This window comes from Panthera uncia, chromosome A2 (assembly GCF_023721935.1).
Source record: "Panthera uncia isolate 11264 chromosome A2, Puncia_PCG_1.0, whole genome shotgun sequence".
Classification (NCBI taxonomy): domain Eukaryota; kingdom Metazoa; phylum Chordata; class Mammalia; order Carnivora; family Felidae; genus Panthera; species Panthera uncia.
In genome coordinates, this window is record NC_064816.1 from 116,318,147 (window position 1) to 116,344,065 (window position 25,919).

At 43.7% G+C, this 25,919-nt stretch overlaps 1 protein-coding gene across 2 annotated transcripts in view; it reads left to right on the plus strand.

The window, feature by feature from the left end:
* The window catches only part of CHN2 (chimerin 2), a 302,150-nt gene that overhangs the window by 265,465 nt on the left and 10,766 nt on the right, over positions 1 to 25,919 (plus strand). For both annotated transcript variants that reach the window (XM_049642938.1, XM_049642939.1), the window contains 3 exons: positions 3,881 to 3,958; positions 21,303 to 21,387; positions 25,662 to 25,835. In XM_049642938.1, coding sequence (XP_049498895.1) covers positions 3,881 to 3,958; positions 21,303 to 21,387; positions 25,662 to 25,835 — 337 coding nt within the window. The remainder of the gene's footprint in view (positions 1 to 3,880; positions 3,959 to 21,302; positions 21,388 to 25,661; positions 25,836 to 25,919) is intronic.

A 25,919-nucleotide genomic window follows, 5' to 3' on the forward strand; every position in this document is an offset into this window, starting at 1 on the left:
ATAAGTATAACAGTACCTACCTCATAAATCTTAAATGAGTCAAGGTATGTAAAGTACATACGTGCCACATGGGAAGCGTACTGTAAATACTTGTGTTATTAGCCTAACCCAGCTATTCTCCACTGGGGGCAGTGCTGCCTCAGAGGAAAACTTGGCAATGTCTGGAAAGATGTTTGATCACCACCGTTAGGCGTTCTGATGGCATCTAGAGGCAAGGGGTGCCACTCACCATCCTACGATGCACAGGACAGCCTCCCCCAACAGAGGATTATCTGGTCCCAAGTGTCAGTGGTTCCAAGGTGGAGAATCCCTGATTTAAACAGAGCATGCGGGGAAATGTGCTCCCTCCAACGGCCGTGTGGCTAAAAATAGGTCAGACAGAAATTTTTGTTCGAAGGGACTGCCCGCCAAAGTGTGGCGTGCCCACCATGTATAGAGAACATGTATTAGTCGTTGTGGGGGATATAAAAGAGGCCAAGGCACCGTCCTGGAGATACTTGGGTGAAGAAAAGCTCTGTGCGATGGAATTATCTGAGAGGGAAGTTTTACCAAGAGATGTTTGTAATCATTTTTCCTGTAGTAGGAGGGTGATCTGGGGTCATCCACCCTACGCACAATAATGCTCACTCAAATGCCAGCACTTCTGGTTCCTTCTAAAGATGCATCTTAAGTGACCAGTGTGTGCAGCTCCTTCACGCATCTGAATGGGTCTTATGTTTGGGTAAATTGTATGGAACAAAGATCTGAAAAACAAATCACTGTCACGAATAGAAATCAAAATTTCTTGTTGGAAGGGCACAGACACGAGAAAGTATCAAATTTCCTAATATTCAACCGCCATATCCCAAAAGGAGAAAGGAGACCCGTTTTCCCACTTTCCATTTAAAGAGGTGTCTTCTCAGATTCTAAAACCGTACCCCCGTATAATTAGCCTGGTGTAGGTCACAGACTCAGTTCTTACACAGAACGGCTCACCGTCTAAAGGTCTCTGTGGACCTGCCAGCGATGAAGACTTGGGGAAGGACCCTTGTTCCTTCTGTCTTTTTGCCTCTAGGCTAAGGATTACAAGCCTTTCAAAGACCTGCCATGCCTTCACGCAACCCCTGTGGATGGCAGATGTCCTTTCCAGGGGGGCAACGGGAAGGAGGAGTCTGGTGGGGCCCATCAGGAAGGCAGATCCCTGGAGGTTCAGGCCCTTGGAAGCTACTGCATGGTGATGGGGGATCACAGGTACATCTTGGCAGCTTACCGTCATTGCCTACTATGGCAAGGAATTATATTAGATACTCTTGACGGTGAATTTGACATAGAACGTGTCACAGTGACTTCTCAATAGGGCAAGGACAGGTATAAAGCACTCTAATGTAAGACAGAAAGGGACGACGTGCAAGAAGGAAAATGTGGGGGAAACCCTATGGGATCTCAGAGGAGCGTGTTGGCTTCTGGTGGGGAGTTTGGAGAAGCCCTTTTCGGAGAGGGCGGCATGTGGGTGAGAATGCGAATGTTTTGGGGCACCTGGACTTGTAAAATGATACCGCAGTATGCTAAAGAACGGAGCCGGCCACCCAGGTGAGTGTGTCAGAGAGAGACTTTGTAGGATTTGTGGAGGGGAGTGGAGAGAAAGGCATGAGCTGGGTAGATGGAGATGAGCTCGTGAAAAACCCCCCATGCCCCAACACCATTAGGCCGTGGAGAGTCACTGACACTTTCTGAACAGGTATAAATGGACTAGGAAGACGACTGTACAGCTGTGTGTGAGATGTGCTGCGGAGAGAGCATGGGGCAAGAAGGGGAAGAGGGGGCAGGCTTGGCCAATAGTTTAGATAGAGCAGGACACGATGGCAGGATGTGGCACCACATCGGCTCCCTTGGGCGCCAGGACTGGGTGTTCGAGAACCCAGGTGCTGGACACAGATACTCTGGGCTCTAGTCCCTGGCTGTGCCCCATAAGCCAAGGGCACGTCCTCAGGCAAATCGCTTCACCTCTCGGTGCCTCAATCTCTTCATCCAAAAACATGGGAAGAGGGGCGCCTGGGTGGCTCGGTCGGTTAAGCGTCCGACTTCGGCTCAGGTCACGATCTCGTGGTCCGTGAGTTTGAGCCCCGCGTCGGGCTCTGTGCCGACAGCTCAGAGCCTGGAGCCTGTTTCAGATTCTGTGTCTCCCTCCCCCATTCATGCTCTGTCTCTCTCTGTCTCAAAAATAAATAAACGTTAAAAAAAAAATTAAAAAAAAAAAAAAAAAAAAAACATGGGAAGAGAAGTCTTGTCTGTCATACACATGAGCTGCACCGTAAATGAGTAAGGGCGTCTAATACGTTCTGAATATTGTGTGGCCCAATAATGATATTGTGCTCAGTGGTTCAACATAAAGTTGGCTCTGATGATCCCTGAAGGTAACAAGGGTGACCTGGAAGGATGCCCTTCTGAACCAAGGTGGAATGACGGTCGTTGTCAGGAATAAAGAATTACACGGGAAAACACTGACCTTGCATGATTCTTCACGAGGCTGCTTGGAGGGGCTGGGGTGTGGGGCCACGTGTCAGTAGAAGACAGGATGGCATCCGTGGACTGTATATCTACATGACGGTCCAGCCCTCTGCACTCTCCTTGCGCCCTCGTTCCGACAGCATTGATTTTACCATCAGGCATCGGCTGCATTAACTTTTGTCAGCAGATCGGGAGTACTCCCAAGACACAATGATTTCCTCACTGCTCTAGTGGAGAGACCCGGGACTAAACACTTTAGTCCCTAGCGAGACCATCAAACAGATGAAGCTTGAAAACCCATCGGGAGCATCAGGCTTAGGCCCTAAAAGAATGAACATTGAAGGGGTTATAGTTCAAACAAAAGCGACTTTGATGTTTAGGTTTGAATGAAGGAATAGTGACTTGTCTGCATGCGTGCGGAGATGGGGGCGGGGGAAGAGAGACTGGAGGGTGTTTTGGAGCAAGACACTCTACCTTTTATGCTGAAACTGTGGCTGTAGATGGAACTCTGTGCTGAAGTGCTATGCTTTTTCTGTGACCCATTCACTTTTTAGACTGTTCTAATTCAGTGCACACAGACGAATAAAAATTAAGCTTCGAGTGCTAGGGCAGATTTTTTTTTCTAAAGGGAAGCAGGCTTTATCCCTATAAGATTAAACAATCATCAGGGTTTAAAAGGTTTAATCTGCCGGCGTTCAGCCCAGGATGGGGCTCAGAGCCCCCAGAATAATTGGCTACAGCGTCGGGCTTTGAACATCAGAACTAGTTGTGTGTGTGTGTGTGTGTGTGTGTGTGTGTGTGTGTGTGTGTGTGTGTGTGTGAAAGAGAGAGAGGGAGGGAGGGAGGGAGGGAGGGAGAGAAATGTGCAAGCAAGCACGAGAGGTCTCTCCCGTGGCAGGAGGAATAAAGCTGCCTGCCCCTGCCTCCTCCATTGAGCCCTCAGTGGCGACAGGATACAGCTTCTGGGGATTGCTGTGCTCATGAATGTGTGCTATTGTTCCAGGCACACGTCGGCCTCAAGAAATAGCACAAAACAGCCCCGTCCTTATTCACATGCAGAACCCCCTCCATCACTCAAACCAGCCTTTCCAGGTCACATGCCGGAGGCCTCTGCAGACAGGACGCAGCTGCCTCAAATCTGCTGCCTAACATTAGCCGCGGTTCAAAAAACCTGACGGCTCTGAGCTTCACGGGGGAAACTAGAAAGATGTGGGGTCCAGGCGCTAGGTTCTCCGAGGAACTGTGGCTGGAGAATGAGAAAAAATGTGCTGTGGTTCGGAAGCCTAAGCAAGGCAGGAAACGCCAGGAGCTGTTGGCCATGGCCTTGGGGGTGAAGGTGGGAGTCAAAGGCAGTTTTCTTTGGCCCCCTCTCAGACTCTTTGCCTGTTCACAGATCTCGTCCCTGGTCCGAAGGGCCGCCCTCACGCACAACGACAACCACTTCAACTATGAGAAGACACACAACTTCAAGGTAAGCAAGCCTCTGCGCTCTTTCTTCTGTTACTAAAGGGCAGGTGGAGAGGTGCGGTTGATGGTCTCCGTCCCCTCTTTGATTATAAAGTAATGAGACAGCAGATTGCTTTGCTTTCCACATTTAGTTGCGGGCACAACATGAGACCTTTGCTTTGCATCAAACTGGAGACCTCAGACAGCCGTTTGCCTGATGCCTAGAAACACCTATATGTATGTTAACTTAGTGCTGGAGACCCGGGCTCATTTCCTCTCCATATCCCCCTGCCCCGTCCAGCGGGAGAAGAGCAGAGCACGCCCGATCTCTGCCACTGGGAGATCTTCTGATGAACATCGAGCAGTACTTTTCCACTCAGAGTGGCTCTAAAGAATATTGCTGTCTCTGAGGCACAGAAAACCATTGCCCATTTCACATTCTGTGTTTTGTCTTTGTTTTCAGGGATGCTAGCTCCTCTGGTTTATGTGTAGACGGCTGTGAATAGGACAGGAGATGCCATCCAGTAGCTTTTGCTTGTGCTCTGGGTACGGGGTAGGGGTGGGGGGAGCACCCCAGCAGCCTTGCCAGGCTCCCCTCTCGGCACAGCCTTGATCCTGCTCACCAGACCAAACAAAAAGATATGGGAAGCTGGTGGGAGCTTTAGTGCATACTCCCACGTGTGTTTGTAAACTGGAAATACTGCTATCTTCATTTCAGACTAGCCCTTGTAGAAAAAGAAAAGAAAAAAAACAAACAAAAAACGGCCTACCATCAGAAATCACGGCCTATTTCCTTTGCCCTAATGTGTTTTCCAAGAAATGGCTGGAGGAGATTCCGATGCCAAATTGCCTGGCCGGAGATGTAGTTGAGTGGAGGTGACACAGTGAGAGGTTTTGCCCCAGCAAATGGGCTGACGTTTAGACACTGGTGAGAGTGGAGAGTGAAGGATCCAGGAAGAAAAGAAGAGGCGGGGGCGGCAAATTGTGAATTGTCCTCTTTTTAAAAAAAATTTTTTTTTGTAATGTTTATTTATTTTTGAGACAGAGAGAGACAGAGCATGAGTGGGGGAGGGGCAGAGAGAGAGGGAGACACAGAATTCGAGGCAGGCTCCAGGCTCCGGGCCGTCAGCACAGAGCCCGACGCGGGGCTCGAACTTGTCAACTGCAAGATCGTGACCTGAGCCAAAGTCAGATGCTCAACCGACTGAGCCACCCAGGCGCCCCGTGAATGGTCTTCTTTTTTTAAACTCGTTTCCTTTAGGACCAGTAGCCCAAGTAACTGTTGAAGGAACTAGATAGCCCTTCACCAGAGGTGACCAGGGAAACCTATTTTATTCTGTCCATTTTCAGTTCTTTGTAAGGACAGATATGTGTCTATTAAGTAAACACTCGTGTCTGTCGGGTCCGTTTGCCCTGCTGCTAAAGCAAGGGGCTTGGGCATCTGCGTGCTGTAATTGAGCTGAGGAATGGAATTATTCAGCCCTCCATATTTAGCCTGAGGATGAAGACTTGTATTCTATAGATCCTCACTGACGCCAAGGCTCTAGATATTTCTCCTGTGGCCGAATAGTGACGGCTCTCATGGGGAGTACAGAAAGCCTCGTGTTTTTTTCTCTTTCCTGTTTTCTGTATTTACCCTTATTAATTTTTTTGTCTTAAGAAAATGTTTTTCTGACTTTGGGCAGAAATCCTGGTTCTTTGCATCCTATGGATGTACTACCACGGGTTGGGAAGGTGGATCTTCTTGGACTTGGCAAATTCCTTTCCTTCCTCTTGAACACACCAGCGCTTCTGGCTTTGAGATGGAATTGGAATTCTGCCCTCACCGCGATACGTGCTTGCATGGGGATAGCTTCTCCCTCGGCGTACGGTGCCTGGGCTTGTGTCTTGCGACAACTAAATGTTTGGTCGATGTACACTTCCAAAACTGATTTCGTTTTTTTTAATCTTAGATCTCTGATTGGGAAAGGAGGACATTTGAAGCAAAAAAGGTAGCTGAGACTTAGTTTCCTACATAGTGCTGTTGCTAACACGCGCTCTGTATTGATTAATTATTTACCACTGGAATCCATCAACAGCTCTTTCAGTGTTTGCTGGAAAAGTCAGTATCTACTCGGTGTGATCCCTTCTAAATTACAGCTATCGAGAGAAGAAAAGGTAGAGAGCAGACAAGTTGTTAGGGGAAAGTACGCAAGGCAGACAGGAGCGTTTCTCTTCCGCGTGTAAATAGACATCTTCAAGACACGGCAGACCCTTGAGTCTCTGTGTCCGTTGACCGTGGCTTTCAATGGTACTGCCCGTGCCACTGTCCTGAAGGATGAGTGGCAGGGCCGGGAGGGGGTGGTTTCCTCTGTCACTCCTCACCCCTGCCACCCTCATTCAGCCCTCTCCTCACCCCCAACCAATTTGAAGTGGAAATTTTGCATGGTCTTTAGAGGAATACTCCAAAAGCTGGTCAGTGCTATAAATAGAGCAGTGGGTTTTTAGTAATCACCAGTGAATCAACCAAACAAAGAAAAACTCTTATCAAAAGGCCCCTGCCATCTGCTTGAAATCAGCATAAAATTAAGACATAAAACACAAACTTGTTCTTTATGCTGACATCTAAGAGGCTTTATGCAGAAACTCTTGATTTGTAATTCGGGTTATTATTTTCGAGTACTACGTGATTAGTATAGCGTAAGTGTTCAATACAAAAAACAAATAATCACATTTTCACGCTCATCAGCAAATAAGGTTTGCTAGACCCTGGCTGTGCTCTTGCCTAGGGGGTCCTACGAGAGATGCCAATCTGCCAGCGGATCTAAATGCCTCACCCCACAACCAGATTTTTTTGCCCCAGTAAGGACTATGCCTCCAGGTAAAAAGCGGCCTCCTGGCTCTCTCCAGAAACTACTTGAAGAGGAATGAATAGAAACTCCCACCCCTATACACGTTGGGAACTTAACTGCCAGAAAGCCCCCAGGCACTGCTCCTAGGTGCCTACCTACTGTCCTTGCTGTTTAAACAAAGCATGTCTAAAAAAAAATTTTTTTTTAATTAAAAAATAAAAAAAATAAATAAATCATGTCTAGGAAAAGACAGAATTTAGCTCTGGGAAGAAAAGCTTTTGGAAGCAAATTAAAGTTATACTTCCTCTCATGCAATAATTATGTACTTTTCATATGCAGATATAGTCGTTGCTCATTTAAATCCTAAATTCTCTGGGATTACTTGCACATACTGGGAATTAGGAGGTATTTGTTGAAGAAATTATGAAATTGACAGGATCTTATCTAACATGAAAACCCTTTGATAAAGGAAGAGACACTCCTTTAACTCATTTTGTATCTGCATCTCTGTTTATCTAGTAGAGACACTCTCCTGTACGTAGAATATCTCTCTTTGAGATGGTCTACCCTAATAACACCTTTTGGCTAAGCTCCAAAATCCCCAGAGCCCCAACAATCTGGATAGCTGTCCTTCCTTCCTTCCTTCCCCACTTAGCACAGCGATGATGTAGCAATGGTCAGCTTAGTACTCCTGGCCATAGCTTGACCTTTGGAAAAGAGCTTAGTTCTATGAGCCTCAGTTTCCTTATCTATAGAATGGGAGTGTTGTAAGGCTTAAAGAATACATGTAAATCACTTACAGTCCGTGGCACCCAGTAAGGTTAGCTTCTATTATTATTTTACTATTCATCTTTTTGTCTCTCTCATCTCTTGCGCTGTAATGTTCAGCTTTCTCTGTCTCTATATTTCTTCTTTTCTTTTTTTCGGATTTATTTAGAGAGAGAGAGTGTGTATGAGTGGGGGAGAGGCAGAGAGTGAAAGGGAGGGAAAGAGAGAGAGAAATCCCAAGTAGGCTCCGTGCTGTGCTGTCTGTGTAGAACCCGACTCGGCGCTCCATCTCACAAACCATGAGATTATGACCTGAGCCGAAATCAAGAGTTGGACGCTTAATCGACTGAGCCATCCAAGCACCCCGTCTCTTTTTTTCTACCCTTCTCCATGCCCTTCTTTCCTTTTTTCTATCGTCTGTTTCTTCCACTCTCATTAACTACATGTAACAGAAAAATGCAAGAGTGCTCTGGGCAATGCAAATGACATGAACGAAAACTTGGGAGCCAGAAATGAGCCAGGAGTGAACAGGGTGCTCCCTGTTCGGGAGACCATCGAGGAGGGAGGTGCTCACTTCACATCTGGGGTGGGACAGACCCAGGGAGACGGATGACCCTGGGCATTTTCTCCACTCATCCCACTCGGTGCTCAGCCCTCCCAGTCTGCACGTGCGCATACATCACTCCTTCCTTCTACTGAATTCTCTCCCTCCACCCAAACATTGCAGGACCACTCTTCTCTCCTTACATGGAATATGGATGGAGAGCAGAGGTCCAGAAAATTCTAAAAGTTGAAAAGCAAACTACTCGGCCCCACCCCACATTTCCCATCCCCTGTCCACCTCCCCGCCCTTGCCCCGTCCCTCCCCTTCCATCCCCTTCCTGTCCCCCACCCGTCCCTCGCCCAGCCTCCTCCCAGCTTTACTTTTCTCCATAGCACTGACCACTGGCACGGTACGTATTTACTTGTAGGCTCGCCTTCCCCTTAGCAGCCGGAAACACTCACCCCTGGCGCTAGGGACAGGGGTTCGGGTCTGTTTTCCTTTTGCAGAAACCCCAGTGTCCAGGACAGGGCCTGGCCCGGAGCAGGCTGTCAGTAGATATTGGCTGAAAGGACGTGTAGCAGACATCTCACGGCCCTGTCTACCTAAGACTGCACGTTCTCTCCCCACTGGCCACCCCACCGCACGGTTTGCCCTTGGGCGTAGCTTATTACACTTGTGTTAGCTGTGCTCAAGCCCTTGCAGGTGTGGGCCCTTGCCAGGTCCACTAGGCTGTGCCAGAGAGACGGATCGTGTCAGGGTGTGCCAGGCCAGCCCTCCTTCCCCATCTGGCCAGCGGGTCTGGCCGGGCAGGGCTGCCCAGTGTCTTATACAGGGGGGAAGGGGAGGAGACTCATGCCCGGGCTCACTGTTGTTGTCCCAGCTTCTTGTGTGGCGACTCTCAAAAGTGGCCCAGTCTGGACAGAAGTTAAATGGTTTCTCAGCGTACCCTTTCGTGTCCCCCACTCTCTGTAGACCAAGGCTACATCAGTAGCACCCAGCTCCCACGTCCACCAGGGATACAAGCAAGCTTGTTCAGCAGGCTCCTTGTGCACCTGCCTCCCCAACGCGTAAGATCATGGGATCCTGCACCAGGGTTCAGGAGTGGAGCTGTGGCCAGGGCACCTGTCCAGGGGCAGCACCACCACCTTGCCGTTGGGGTCATGTGGCCCATTCACGGTTTCTGTGCCTATCATTCCTTTTTGCATTCTCATCAGTCAGTGGTCATGTGCTTTGGAACAAGGCATCTGTGCTTTCCATATGCAAACCCCTTTCTTTTCCTTGTCCTTGACTTCATAAGAACATGTGAGCCCTTCTTTGTCCCTACTACTTTGCCTGTCTTGTGTTCTCGTGGGCACGCAGTGGCCCAGTGCCCTTTGCTGCCCGTGCCGATCCCACTTCTGTGTGCTCCAGCAACGGGGCCAGTTGGATATTACACCTGCAGGAATCCGCTTCAGAAAAGGCCATTTGGGCAGAAACGAGTGTGGAAGGAACCACTCAGAGGAAAAAGGCAGACTTCATCACGTTGGATATAAAATGAAAGGCCCAGGGGCACCTGGATGGCTCCGTCGGTTAAGCATCTGACTGGTTTGGGTCATGATCTCGCAGTTCATGGGTTCGAGCCCCACGCTGGGCTCTGGGCTGACAGTTCAGAGCCTGGAGACTGCTTCAGATTGTGTGTGTGTGTGTGTGTGTCTGTCTGTCTGTCTGCCTGCCTGCCTGCCCTCCTCCCCTGGCTCACACGCTCTGTCTCTCTCTCTCTCTCTCTCTCTCTCTCTCTCAAAAATAAATAAGCGTTAAAAATAATGTAAATGGGTCCTCTTGAAACCAATAGCACGGTGCCTTTATCCAATGCAATTTCATTCATGGCAGGGATTTCAGGCAAGAGAGGAAACCATTTTTGGACACGGTTCTCAGATAGGCGAGGGCCTTCTCTGCCTGCCAGGGTCTGACTAAAAGCTTGTCTTATTCCTCCTTGACCTGTTTTCATGTAAATATTGGAACACCGTCATTGTAAATCCTTTACATACCATCGGAACCTGGTGGAAAGAGGATAGATTTTGACAACAAACCCTTGCTTAGGCCACACACTAGGGCGGTGGCTTGATCAAGCTGTTACACAAATGTAAATCATCTACTCATGAGTCTGACCCATATCAAGTGCTTAGCTGTTATGAATTTTATATTTTGTTTTATTCCAAAGAACATATCAAAGGGGCTATTCTAAATGACTAAATGGCTGATTCTGGCATTTTAAGTCCAGAGAAATACTCCTTTTGTGTTTTGTGAGGAGAAAAAGAAAAGCACCAATGATCACTGTACACATTCGTTGGGTCTTTTTCAAAGTTCTAAGATGGGGAAACTATTTAGATACGCAGTTTCTTATTCAGCGAATATGGACTGAGGGCCAACCCTGTGCCAGGCACTACCAGGTACAAGAAAGACCAGTGGAGACCTAAGAATGTGAGCTCTTCTTCCACTGGGAGGTGTTCAACCAGAGTGCTTCTCGCCTAGACATCTGGCAGGGTCTAGAGACATGTCTGATCCTTATAACTGGGATGTGCTAACGGGCTGTCTAGTAGAGGCAAGAGATTCTGCTAAACTTCCTGCGATGCCCAGCACGTCCTACAAGTCCCGACCACACAGAGTGATCTGGCCCCGACGTCAGTGGTGCTGGGACCGAGAAAACACGCACTAGACCATGGAGAAGCACTAGAGGATTGGAGGGCAGGGCATTGTCACAAGAATATTGGTGCTGATACCCTGATAAACCTGGGAGGAAGTGACCACTAGCTCATGTCACTTTATGCAGTGGGGAGATACCCGCAAAACTGTGGCAATCAGTGTCCTAGAAATTAAATCCTTTTTTAAGGCTACGAGAACAGCTGCTGAATAGACAGATCTGGGGGTGAGTGGTATCTCGGTTGACACACCCAGCCCTCTGGCACCTCTACTGAGCAGGCTTCTGGGGGGCTGGGTGGGGGGGGGGGGAGTCCTAGTCATCTGTCACAGACCGAGCGATTCCCCTCAGATATTTACATTACATCTGAAAAGGTTCACGTCAAGGTCATTATTTCATCTGATCTTGCAAGAGGGAAAAGTCCAAAGTTTAACCTAATTTCTCATGAGTTAATTTGTCACATGATTATGAGAAAAGCAGTAAGTAGATGACAGGAAGAACCCTTGGCTGAGCCCGGGAGGCCAAGTGCAGCTGACCCCCTGGGTGACTACAGACAAGCCCTTGGGGTAACTCTGGGCAGAAGCTGGACTACATGACCCCCAAAACCCAGCAACTTGTAGCTGGAAGTGATGTTAGCCACCTCCAGCCCTCTCTCCTATGCTAAGACAAAGCTGCCTTTGACCCAAAGAATCCTTTTAAAATCAAAAGAATAAAGTTCTCATTAAAAAAAAAAAAATTTTTTTTAATGTTTATTTTTTAGAGACAGACAGAATGCGAGTGGGGGAGGGACAGAGAGAGCGGGAGATACAGAATCTGAAGCAGGCTCCAGGCTCCCAGCTGTCAGTCAGCACAGAGCCCGACGCGGGGCTCGAACTCATGAACTGCGAGATCATGACCTGAGCCAAAGTCGGTTGCTTAACTGACTGAGCCACCCAGGCGCCCCTAAAGTTCTCATTTTTCATATAAACAATAAAGACAACCAGCTGAGGCGATGTGGTTTTAGTTTATAGCAATGAGTCTCTATCAGGGTTATTCTGCCCCTTGGGCACATTTGGCAAAGTCTGGAGACATTTGTGGCTGTTCCAGCTGACGGGTGCCACTGGCATCTAGTGGGTAGAGGCCAGGGATGCTGCTAAACAGCGTACAGTGACGGTGATTTATCCAGCCCGAAATGTCCCTAGTGCCAAGGTTCAGAAATCTTGATGGCTGACGGACACAGAAAAGCACAACTTTCTCAAGTGTAGCGCGTCACAAAAAGCACTTTCTCTTTCTTACAGTCTAGAACCTGATCTGAGCTGATTACACACTTGGATGGGGTCTGCGCTGACCCATCGAAACACACTAGTTATGAAACCACGAGGGAATACTGCCTTCCAGATTCAGCAGATGTGAGACAAACAACATCCTGCTCATTTAGAGTCAAGTCAGGGGATACTCGCTGAACGCCTGAGATTTTTCTTGACAAATCTGGCTCTTGTTTGCACTAAGTGGCCATTCCTGGGCTACTTGTCAAACACACCTTATCTCCCGTAATATCATCTTTTTCTGTTTGGTGTGGTTTTGGAATCCCAGGCAGACCATGCCCAGTATAATGGTCTTGGACCGACATTCTTCCTGTCTGGGGTATTTTCTTCCTGTCTAGGGTATTTTAGTTACTGCCTTAAAGTTGGCAAAATGTCCTTTTTTCTGAAAAGATATTCTTGAAAATCAATAAACTTCACAGAATGGAAAAAGCTGATCAGTGATTTTTCAAGATACGGGGTATTTCGTTGGGAGAGTAGCCATCATAACTCAACCCTAAACAGAATGCGTTCAGAGAGTGACCTCAGCCTTACATCTAGTCTACTGTTTAGAGATTGCCCTTGCGGACCCAAAAGAAAATTGAACAATAGATCAGCCATGAAAATAAACAGTGGCCCATCACAAAGAGGAAATTAGGCAGTGGGCCTAAAATAATGTTTAACTAACTTTACGTTCCCCTCTGTCCCCATTTTGTTTTATTTCTGTGGGAATGTGCATTTGTGGGGACACAGAAGTTTTTTGCTATTCAAAAAATGTCTGTCTGCATTTGTTTGGCTGAAGAAATGAGATCAAAGGCGGTGGGGATGTACTGATGGGAAAGGATGTTGGTAAATATGGGCAGGGCCAATAAGCATTAAATGCAATTTTGATATGCATCATTTTTTTTAATATTGCTAAAAAGTGAAATTTTAGAAAATCTATGGCTGGAATATCCTGTATTTTCCTGAAGCATTCATTAGGCTGGTTTCTATTTTGTCTGTGTAAAGTAAACAGACAAATTTATATAAAATTATACATATAAAATTATATATATATATGTGTATGTGTATATATATATATATATATATATATATAATTATAGCTAGTCTCCTAATTTCTAAATATTCTATTGTCTTTATTTTTTTAGACATTGTGTCTTCATTTTTACCCCAAGGTATGGAGATATTTCCCACGCAATTTCTTACCCACTGGAGATATTCCAGAAAAAAAAATTGTCACCCCTTTTTTGCATGACCTTTCAAAAACCAAGCCCACCCTCACTGGCCTCTGGCGATGCTGTTTCCTATTCTTAGAATGTCCTCCCTAAGCCATCTGCCACCCCAGTCCACACAACTTCCCCACTAGATTCCGTCTTTCCCAGTCTGGTGAAGTCTTATCCATCCTTGAAAACTCCGTTCAAGTATCATTTCTCCCCCAGACTTCTCAGGAAGAATCTATTGTAATCTCTGTTATACTGCCATAGGATCATTATTTATGTTGCCTATTTATTCTTACAGATGAGATCTTTGAGCACAGGGAGGTCTTTCCTCCTCTGATCCATCAGACTTTGTATCTCCAAAGACTAGTACAGTGCCAGGTTCAAAGTAAGCAGTCGGCATGTAAGTCTGAGATACACGAGTGAATGATGAGTGGGTGGACAGGTGGATGACATAGGAAATAATTCATCTCTCTGACCTCCTTTTCCCACTAATTTGTAAAGCCACTTCTGAGATACACCAGTTTTCCATGGATGTGTGACTTAGTGTCTGCCCTTTCTGCTCTATGCTACTGGTCTGGTGGCCCATCCTGCAGTGTTTTACTTTTTTGTTACTGTAGAAGTCTTGGTGTATGGCCAGAGGTATTTTCCTACATTCTTTTACTTATTCAAAATCATTGTGGCTAGGGGCGCCTGGGTGGCTCAGTCGGTTAAGCGTCCGACTTCGGCTCAGGTCATGATCTCAGGGTCCGTGAGTTCGAGCCCCGCGTCGGGCTCTGTGCTGATGGCTCAGAGCCTGGAGCCTGCTTCGGATTCTGTGTCTCCCTCTCTGTCTGGCCCTCCTCCACTCAGGCGCTCACTCGCTCGCTCTCTCTCTCTCTCTCTCTCTCAAAGATAAACATTAAAAAAAAAATAAAAACAAAATTATTGTGGCTAGCCTTTTCGACTTTATTCTTATGAATTTTAGGACCATCTTGTCACGTTTGGTGAAAAGTACCATGGAGATTTTGACTGAAATTATATTGGATTTATAGACTTTTGGAGGAGAACTGACATATTTATCACACTGAGTATTGCTGTGCAAGAATATAGACTATCTCTCTTCTTATTTATGTCGTTAATGTCTTTAGTTATTTGCTAACTATTTTAGATTTTGTTGTAAATGGAGTCCTTAATTTTATTGTTCAATAAAATGAGGTATTATTTATGCATAGTAATGCTTCTGATTTCTTTATGTTGCTCTTATATTAAGGAAACTTGATGGCCTGTTTCTTCTTTCAGTTATATATTTCTTTGTCTTACTTTATTATGCTGGCTAAATTCTTCAGGATAATGCCCAAGAGAAGCATTCATAGACCGCCCTTTTTGCTGACTTTGAAGGAAATTATTCTAATATTTCATCTCTAAATGTGATGACCATTATGCGTGTGTCAGAGATACCTTTAATCAACTATTTTTAGGAGAGTTCCCTCTATTCCTAGTATGCGAAGTGCTATTGTTGTGAATGGATGTTGAATTTTATTGATTGTTGTATTCTAATTTTTGAAATGATTATGTGGTTTCTCTCTCTTGTTATTGTGGTGAATTCTAGTGATGTGTTATCTACTTTAAATCCCTGAAATAATACCCCCTTGATATGACATTTTTTTTAAATATAACACTACATTCAGTAAGATCTTTTTTTTAAGGATTTTTACATTTATGGTCATAATTGAAATTGACCTATAATTTTACTTTCATGGTCTGGTATAGTATTTGAGTCAAGATTGTATTAGCTCATAAAGCAAATGCTGGACCTTTTCTTCTTTTTTTTTCTCCTCCAATCTGGAATGGTCTATGTTAGTTAGAGATGATGTATTTGTTAAATAATTGATAAAACTTAAGAAAATCATTAGGGGGGCACCTGGGCGGCTCAGTCGGTTAGGTGTCTGAATTCAGCTCAGGTAGTGATCTCACAGCTTGTAAGTTCGAGCCCCGCATCGGGCTCTGTGCTGGCAGCTCAGAGCCTGGAGCCCGCTTCGGATTCTGTGTCTCCCTCTCTCTCTACCCTCCTCCACTCATGCTCTGTCTCTCTCTGCCTCAAAAATAAATAGACATTAAAAAAAAATTAAAATAAAATCATTTGGGTTCATTAACTATTTGAGGGTAGATGCTTTACTACAGATTCAATTACTTAATGGATATAATTGAATTTGGGTTTTCCATATTAGTTTGGGTAATTTTTGATAATTTACACTCTTTACAAAAATTATCCATGTCAGGGGTATCTGGGTGGCTCAGTCAGTTGGACATTGACTCTTGATTTGGCTTCGGTTGTGATCTTATGGTTCGTGAGTCCAAGCTTCATGTGGGGCTCTGCACTGACAGTGTGGAGCCTGCTGGGGATTCTCTCTCTCTGCCCCTCCCCAGCTTGTACTCACGCTTTCTGTCTCTCTCTCTCAAAATAAATAAACAAGCATTAAAAAAAAGTATCCACATCAAAAAAGAAAATTATCAATGTCACAAAACTTTTAATGTTTTTAGTATAAAGCTAGTATTCTCAAGATTTATATTTAGTATCTTTACTGCATTTGCATTTATGTTCTCTTTAGCACTTGTGTTTTTCTTCTTGACCAGTCTTGCCCAAAGTTTGCCTATTTTATAAATCCTTTTGAAAATCACCTTTGACGGGCACCTGGGTGGCTCATTGGGTTAAATGTCCGACTTCGGCTCAGGTCATTACCTTGTGGTTCATGGGTCCAGCCCTGTGTCAGGCTCTGTGCTCACAGCTCAGAGTCTGGAGCCTGCCTCAAATTCTGTGTCTTCAATTCCAAATATTTGGTAATTTCCATTAAGATTTTTTCTTTGCTAATTTTTTAGAATTATTTTAAATTTCCAAATATACTGGGGTTTGGCTATTATTGATCTTTGATTTTATTGAATTATAGTCAGAATATGGCCTGTATTGGGTCAGTTCTTTTCTGTAGGTTGAGGCTTGCTTTGTGGTCAGTTTGTGTACACATTTCTTGCATTTTTTTAAACAGTACATATTCTATAAATTATTGGATATGAGGTCCCTTTTGTATCCAGTATGTTAACTTAACCTATTTGATCTATTAATTTCTGTGAATAGATGTTAAAAATCATTATGATTATGGGTTTGTCAATCTGTCTTTGGTTTCTTTCCACTTTTACTTTATATTTTTTGAGACCATGTTGTCATGTGCATAATAGCTCAGGATTATTATAGTATATCTTTAGGGTAAAATTAAATCTCTAATCATTATATAATGACCATCTTTATCACTAATAAAAAAAGTATAAATTTTATATCAGGACATTTGTTTGGGATTTCTGTTGGCTAGCATTTGCTAGGCATGTTTTTTCTATCCCTTTACTCTCAACATTTCCATTACAGTATGTTCTGAGTGTGTTTCTTGCAAAGGCTTTTTGAATATCTGCAAATTTCGGGCTTTTATTTGGTGTTAGAGCCATATTTGTTGTGATTAGAGATAAATAAGGATTTTTCACACACACCCCATTTACTGTGCTTTTTTTATTGCTTTGTTTTCTTCTTTCTTGCTTTTCATTGGATTAATCAAATCTTTATTTCATTTTCCCTTAGGCATTTTATAGATTCCATTCCACCCTTTTTGTGTATACTCTAAAATCTAATACATGTGTAATTAACTTAAAATCTTCCTTACTTAGTTAATGAGTAGCTCTACGTACATATCCCAAATGATGAGAACCATAGAATGCTTTGACTTTTTAAAGCCCCTTCTATCTTCCATGCCATTTTTTCATTCTGTTTTTCAGTGCCCTGAAATTAGTCATCTTGTTATTGTTTTATGCAGATAGAGCTTGATTAGATTGACCCCTTGCTCACCATGGCTTCTGGAATCCTGTTCTTGCCACTAGGTTCAGTATGCTTCCTGCAGACGTATATACCCCCTAGTATTTCTCTGAGTAAGGATCTGTGAGTGAACAGCCTTGGCATTTGTCTGGAAAATACTTTTATTTTATCCCCACTCTGGAGTACAGAAGTTAGGTTGGCAGTAATTTTCTCTGAGCTCTTTGATGAAATTTTTCCATGACCTTCTAGCTTCTTTGTGCTGAACAGAACTGTTTTCATCATAATTGCTGTCCTTTGGCAAAAATAACTGGGTTTTTGTGTGTTTTTGTTTTGTTTTGTTTTTAGGATTTTGATTGTTCTTTGGTATTCTGCAGTTTCTTTAAAATCTATATAGGTTATATTATCTTTTTAATTTACCATGTTTGAGACTCAGTTAGCTTTTCTGAATCTGAAGATGTTGTGCTTTTACTGATCCTAGAAAAACCTCAACTCTTGCTCTTTTTGAATATTGCTTCCATGTATGACCTAAACCTCAACATCTCTCAGCTTTTCAAGATCATCCTTCCCTCACTCCCTCTGCTCTACATTTCCAGCCTCTTGTACCTATTGAATCAATCCCGTCAGCAAGTGACCATGCCCTAATGTCTCCCATTTTTTACTTAAAAAAAAAAAAAAAAAATTCTCCTTGACCCAAATCTCCCTGGGGTCCCTGGAGCTATTTCGTTGCTCTGCTAGACATCATAGCCAAATTTCCGGACAAATTTGCCTACACATTTCTCCACTTCCATACCTCCCATTTATTCTTCGTGTCACTTGAGTGTAACCTTTGCCCTCACCGATGCAATGAGACTGCTCTCACCGAGGTTACTAGTAACTTCGTGTGTCTGAATCAGTGTTGAGTCCTCATCTAACTGGAAGTCTTCCCAGCATTGAACACGGTTGACCACTCCTTCCCTAAAATACTGTTCACCCTTTGGCTTTTGAAGCACTTGACTCTCTTGGTTCTGAGTGTTGGAGCACAGAGGGCTTGGGTTGAGCTCTATTTTCTTCACTTTCTGCTCTCCATCCCTAATAGTTTCTGTCCATTTACACAATTTTTTTTATTTATTTATTTAAAAAAAAAATTTTTTAACGTTTATTTATTTTTGAGACAGAGAGAGACAGAGCATGAACGGGGGAGGGTCAGAGAGAGGGAGACACAGAATCCGAAATAGGCTCCAGGCTCTGAGCCGTCAGCACAGAGCCCAACGCGGGGCTCGAACCCACGGACCGCGAGATCATGACCTGAGCTGAAGTCGGCTGCTTAACCGACTGAGCCACCCAGGCGCCCCGATTTACACAATTTTAATTACCATTCATTTGTCAGGGGTGAGCCAAATGTACACCTCCAGCCCTTACTCCTCTGAGCTATTGAATTATGTGTGAATTCCTGCTCTCAGGAATTCAAAGGCTCCTGCTCGCCTTTGAACTTAAATTGTCCAGAGCTCAGTTCTTGAATTTCTCCCCCAAAAGGGGGTCTTCCTTATCTCAGCAAAGGTCATCACCATCCACCTGGTTTCTAAAGCTAGAATCTAGGAGTCATTCTCCACTCCTCTTTTCCTCCAAGAGCCATGTTTATTCTATTATTAAGTCTTATGAATTCTGTCTTTGAAATATATCTCCAATCCATCCACTTCCCATCTCCACCTTCAGTACCCTGATCTTGGCCTCGACCATTTCTCAACTTGAAGAAACTACTACCTGGTTTCTGAATCTCTTTCACTACAAATGTTCTCCCATCCGTTTTCAAGATGGTGGTCAGAACATCTTTTTTCTTAAAAAATCATCTTCCTACTTAAAGTCCTTGAAGAGCTTCGTATTGGACCTAGATTAAAAGAAAATCTATACCCGTTACTAAAACCTTTAAGGCCCTTTCCTACCTTCGGCGTCATCCGAGTTCTCTCCCTCGCTCTGGTGTTCTGGCTACCCGGGCCTTTAGTCCTCAGTCACAGCAAGCTCTTTCTCTTGCAGGGCCTCCTAGCTTCCTTCTGCCTGGAATGTTCTCCAACCCTGCCCCCACCAGACCGGCTCTTCCCCTCTTTCAAGCAGCGCGAGGTCACCTTTCAAAGAGCAGCCTTCCCCACCACTGTGGATAACCCTGGGGCCCCTCTTAAGTCTCTCTAGTCACAACCTTCCTTTTTCTTTTATAGTCCTTTCCACACAGTTTATTCTGTTGATCTGGCAATTGCAACAGTATATGAACAGCCGACTAACTTTGTTGCCGTTATTAACCACAACGTCCCTTTAGAGTCTTTCTAGTAAATTATGAAGAATCCTTGGATTGCTAAATTTAGAAAATGCTCAACTACCAATAGGGTTGACCCCCCTTACTGAGGGATTCTGTTAGCACCACGTTGAATCTGAGCGAGCCTCTGAATGAACCGTGGCATTCTGGCTCTGCGAGAAGACAAGCACTCCCTGGGATAGATTCTCTGCATTCCTACAAGGAGGCCTTGTCATATCTTAGCGTTGTTTTCTTACAGCACATTTACCCATTTTTAGTAAAAACAATTCCGAGAGGTGTTTTTTTTTTTTTTTTCCATTGTTTTTTCAAAGCAGAAATAGTATACTGGGCAGTTTGCAAGTGATAAACTAAAATACCAAAAGACTATTATAACTTAGCTTTGTTGCATAGAAACCATGGTCGTAAATTGTTCTTTTTTAAATTTTTTTTTTTTTAACTTGTGTGCACTCTCTCGGCCTTTACAAATCTGTGAGTTCCAGTAGAACGGAACCAGATCTATTTTGTTTGCCATGTTATATATACCCAGTTACTGGCATAGATAAATAAATAAAGATCTTAAAGTGATGCTTTTTTTCAATTTCAATTTTAATTTTAAATAAACCCTGCATTCAACATGGGGCTCAAACTCATGACTCTGAGATCAAGAGGTGCATGTTCTACTGACCAAGCCATCCAGGAGCCCCTGATGTTTCTTCTTCTTCTTTTTTTTTTTTTTTTTTTTTTTAAGTAGGGCTCTGATGAGCATCTTCCCAAACGGTATCCATAGTTCTCATCCTCCTATCTTTTCGTATTAAATAAAAATAGCATACTGGCCTCCCAGTCTGCTAAAGGAATAATATCATCTGCATTTCTTTTATTTGTCGATGGAAGCTTACAACTCGGAAAGTCCTTTGCAATGTCTCCTAATATTTTAATTTTGTAAAAGTAGGTTTGTATGTCTCCAAGTAGACTGCCTGTGGTGGGTTTTGGCTTACCATGGCCACGTCTGCTTTCAAGGAATCTCCTGGTTCTGTGTCTTGAAGTTCACTGGTGTTAGAGGACAAGTATTTTTGTTTTGTTTTTGTTTTAAATCGAGACTTCACACACGGTCTAGTCGCAAGAGGACCTGTACCTGAATAAATAAAGATAAAACCATCCTTCATCATATTCAAAATATACTTCATCATATTCAAAATATTTAACTGTCTGGGGTGCTAACCAAGAAGACTTGTGCCTTGGCCAATCAGAAAGGGCTTTCGGTTTGCACACCTGTAGGCCACACCTGGCCATGCTGAATCCAGACCCTGTCTCTGGGGAAGGCAATTCTATAGACCCAGACCCTACTGGTAACCTTCATGTTCAGCCACTCCTCTCTTTTTAATGCCTGGTTTGGGGGGTTGTTTGTTTTTGTGTGTGTGTGTGTTTGTGGGTTTTTTTTTTTTTGAGGGGGAAGTGGCTCAAAGACTTCGAAGCTTTTAATCTTCCCATAATCATGTCTTATTTATACCTGCCTGGATATTCTACAGATGGAGCAACTTTGGTCAAAAGGACACAGTAATTGAGTTCTGCCTTCCAGAACTTGCTGAGCTAAATGCAGGTTACAGCGACTGGCCCCGGGCTATCTTGGGTTTGTCCGCGCGGTGCCTTGTTAGGGGTGGTGAGCGTGTCGTTCCTTAGCTGATGGCACGGCCCTATAATCTTACTGGTGCTGTACATTCCTTTCTGACTCTGGCCTAGGGCATGGTGGGTCATAGAGGATTTTCAAAGACCGAAGCATATCTGTTTTCTCCAGTCCGTTTGTAACTCTGCCTCACTGGAAAGAAAAGGCCCAGTTAGGGAAGCTCACTCCCACCGAGGTCGTCGTTTCTGGACGTCGTCCACGTGTGTCACGTCTGAGGCCACCTGCCTTCAAATAACTCAATGTCCTGACATTTTTCTTCTTTTGGGATCACAGGTCCACACGTTCCGAGGCCCGCACTGGTGTGAATACTGTGCCAACTTCATGTGGGGGCTCATCGCCCAAGGGGTTCGGTGCTCAGGTAAACAGGGAACGTCCTTCATCCTTTCCCATGTATATAAAGGGTCGTGATGTTGAGCTGGAGATCGTTTCTCCAGAGTTGGGAAACAGACTCCGGTGAGCTCAAAAGTCTAGCTTTCTGGAAGGTTCAAGGCATCTCTCTGCTTAATGGAGAGACTGTTCTAGGTGTCTGCTGGAATGAGAAGGAACATCTCATGTTTGTGTAAGAAAAGAAAAAGATCCAAGCAAGTCCATTTTCTTATGCACCTACCTGCCACCCAAAATAAGCAGTAGCCCTTAAGTAGTCCAATTCCAATGGAATTGCAAGGTAGAAAAACCACATTTCCTTCCCATCCGCACTTTGCTACAAAAGGCAGGGCATAAAAATAGAAATACTAGTGTAAACATTTACCACTTACCAGGCATTGAGCTAAGCACTTTCTGCTGATCATGCCACGCAGCGTCACCAAAAGACCATAAGGAGTTGCAATTATTCTCCCCATTGAATAGATAAAGACACCGAGGCTTAGAGGTATATGTGTTAATTGCTCTCGGCCACATAGGAAGTGGCGGAAAATGGATTCAGCTCCGGAACCCATTCTGTTATCAGATTAGCAGTGCGACTAAAGAGCTTGATTGGACGGCACGTATGTTCAAAGCACTCTGAAATCCTCGGTATTTTTCCACCTAGAACTGGACACACACGCCCAGTACTGACACGTAGCTAGCGTATAGCAAGTCTTACTACAATACGGCTAACAAAAGAGCAAAGAATTGCCAAAGTAATGTGTAAGTGGGTCTCCTAATTCGTCTCGCCACACTTTTTCTGGCAAGCAGTTCTGCCAGGAGTGAGAATAGCCTCTTGTGGTATTCTGATTGGGTTTACCAACACCATGACTGATTTCTTCCCTTGCTAGGGCATGAGTTTTAAAAATAATTCTTATGGGGCATTTAAAATAACATATGCTAATGACACTGTACTTCGCCATCCTGCCCATTTTGGTTCACAGGACTGTGGGAACTTCCATCCTTTCTCTCCTTTGCTTCTACTGTGTAGATACAACAATCAGTGGTAGTGTACCTGGATGGTTCAGGTGGTGTTTGTGTAAGTGGTTTAACGCTACCTGCCCCCATCAGAGATCCATGCAAGCGGCAAACAGGCTCAGACGCAGCCTCTCCAGGAACGTTCCAGATACCCCACTTCATACAAAAGTCTTACTGGGAGTTACAGAGCATCTCACGGCTCAACCACTGAGCAAAGTGGTGGAATATCTAAATTACTCAGTGGTCATCAATTCAGGCTGTCCAGATTATACCTACCAGAAATATCCTAATTGCTGGTATTATCCAATTTGAGCAGCAAAATCCGTCCAAAGTCAGTAAGTATTACAAGAACACAACTCTGGAATTTGGAGTAGCTGTGAATTGCAACTTTCTCTGGGATAAAAGCATTTTTTTTTCTGTTCTTTTTTTTTTAATAAAACATATTCTGAGGTTAAAAGGTTAATATTCTCCAATGGCCACTGTTTGGCCTCGTATTTCCACTGAGCTGCAGGAAAACTCAAAACTGCTCATTAAAGGTTAGGAATAGCCATCACTGCCTCTCAACTCTCTGTATTTTACATGTTTTAAACGTTTTTTAAATGAACTAGACCTTATTTATAGCATCTGGAATTGTAGTCATTTGCAAATACTGAATATTTTTATATGTTATAAAACATCTTAATTTTAATAAAATCTCCGATTTAACTCTACAGAAACACACTGTTGCTTCAGATCTTAAAAAGAGGTTGATAAGGAAATTACACATAGGATTATCATGTAATCCAGCAATTCCCTGTCTGGGTCTATACCCCACAGAACTGAAAGCAAGCATTCAAACAGATATTTGTACACCTGTTTTTATAAGAGCACTATTTACAATAGCCAAAAGGTAGAAGCAACCCAAATGTCCATCAAAAGATAAACCAAACGTGGTGACAATGGGATAGTATCCAGCCTTAAAAAAGGAAGGGACTCCTGTCTTATCCTGTAATATTAATAAACCTGAAGGACATCATGCTAAGTGAAAGAAGCCAGTCACAAAAGGACAAATGCTAAGGATTCCACTTATATGGGACATCAACAGTAGTCAAATTCAGGGGCACCTCAGTGGCTCAGTCAGTTAAGCATCCGACTGTGGATTTCAGCTCGGGTCATGATCTCACAGTTTGTGGGATTGAGCCCCTCGTCGGACATCATGTTAACAGAGCAGAGATTTCTTGGGACTCGCTCTCTCTCTTTCTGTCCCTCCACCCCGCCTCTCAAAATAAATAAAATAAACTTGAAAAAAAAAGATAGTCAAATTCATAGAAATAGAATGTGGTGCCAGGGGCCAGGTGGAGGAGGGTCTGAGAGTTAGTGTTTCATGAGTGCAGAGCTTTAGTTTTGGAAGACAGAAGTTCTGGAGATGGGGAGTGGTGACAGCTGCACACAGTGTGAAGGTACTTAATGCCCCTAAACTGTACACTTAGAAATGGTTAAATGGTGAATTTATGTTACGTATATTTTATCACAATGTTTGGACATTGTTTTCTTTTTTTTTAAATTTTTTTTTAATGTTTATTTATTTTTGAGACAGATAGAGGCAGAGCATGAACAGGGGAGGGGCAGAGAGAGAGAGGGAGACAAAGAATCCGAAACAGGCTCCAGGCTCCGAGCTGTCACCACAGAGCCCGACGCGGGGCTCGAACTCACAGACCGTGAGATCATGACCTGAGCCAAAGTCAGACGCTTAACCGACCGAGCCACCCAGGTGCCCCTGGACATTGTTTTCGATGAAATTTATAAGAACAGAGCAAAACTTACTAAGTGAAATAATAAGAGCTGGCCAGGTAGCCTTGTATTTTCTCTAACACTTGCCATTTCTTTTATTTAATTCACATGTAGTGTTCACCACACTTTAGAGTTTACACAGATTAATTTAGGTGCTTCTAATGATAATCCTAGGAGTAGGTGCTATTATCGTCCTTATTTTATAGAAGGGGAGCCAAACAAGAAAACAAACCAATTCTGTTTGGTTCCATTTGCTCAAATTTACATCCAACTAAATAGATCTGTCAAAATATTATTGAAGTTTACTTGAGCTTTGATGAATTTCTCATGCTGATAAAGCTGATTAAGAACTGTTTTTTTTTTTTTCCTTTGGAAGGAATGTAGATAGAACTCAGCCTAAAAATTACATGAAAATCATGTAATGCTTTTCAAAAATCATTCAAAGTTCAGATTTTCTCAAATCCTTGGTGTGGTTAAGTGCTTTTTTTGTTGTTAAACAGCTGATTATAACATTCATTATTATGTATGTGTATAACATATATGTGCTTTGACTAGACACAAAGCACATCAACTTTGAACAACTTCAGCGTTAGATTTTTATTTTACAGAATGTAGACTGTGTCTTGTTAGAGAAATTCTGTCAGTGGATACCAACTGCTAACAAAGCTTTTAATGTGTTCGTTGAACTTAAAAGTACCTTTTCAGCTTTGGATCTTGATATGAGCTTTATAAATAATTACTCTAATCATCACATTACATGGCATTGTTCTAAATTGTAAACTCTCAAGTACTCCCACCGGTATCTAGTTAGACATTATTTCTACTCACAGATGTCAAAATAAGGTAAGTAGAAAGAAAAATGGCCTACCCAAACTCCCAAGAAGGGGAAGGTACTAAAAGCTATGGGCAACTCTCCAGGAAAGGGGGAGAAGTTGCCAATGGCCATGGGTCCACAGACCAAAGATCAGAGATTCCTTCAGAGAGAGTAATCATGTCTTCCACAAAAGGAGCATCCAGAACTTTAGGAAAACAACCTAGCACAAGTCCTAGGTGCCCTTTATGAGCCAAGACGAGCTCTGGGAATTCAAACCCAGAAGTCCACACATGGACCCAAAGGTTCCAGCCCCAAAAAAGAAAAAAAAAAAAAAAAAAAAAACCAAAAACCACACACACACACACACACACACACACACAAACAACCTAGCTAATCACCAAAACCAAACAATCTCAGCGAAATGTTCTATTCTGATGGTCCAGCAACAGAAAGGCTAAATGAGAAAAATGGAATTCTCTAAGAGTTTTGTGAGTAAAGGTGGATTTCATACTCATGTTGTAGAGAATATCACCTCCAAATGGGATGGGCGTTCCAGAAAAATACAGCAAACCCTTGGGTGTTTTCATTTTTATTTTTGGTAACATATAATTTGTGTCGGGCTTTTACAAAAGGGCCAGGCAAGGCTAATGTGGCTTCTTTGTTTACAGACTGTGGATTGAACGTACACAAACAGTGTTCCAAGCACGTTCCCAACGACTGTCAACCTGATCTCAAGAGGATCAAGAAGGTATACTGTTGTGACCTCACAACACTCGTAAAGGCTCACAACACTCAGAGGCCCATGGTGGTGGACATATGCATACGGGAAATCGAAGCAAGAGGTTTGGAAAAAACTCCTTGTTATGTGATTTTGTTTTTACTGTTTGTTTTTACTGTTGTCAAGGAAACCTTCTTATAGTTGTTAA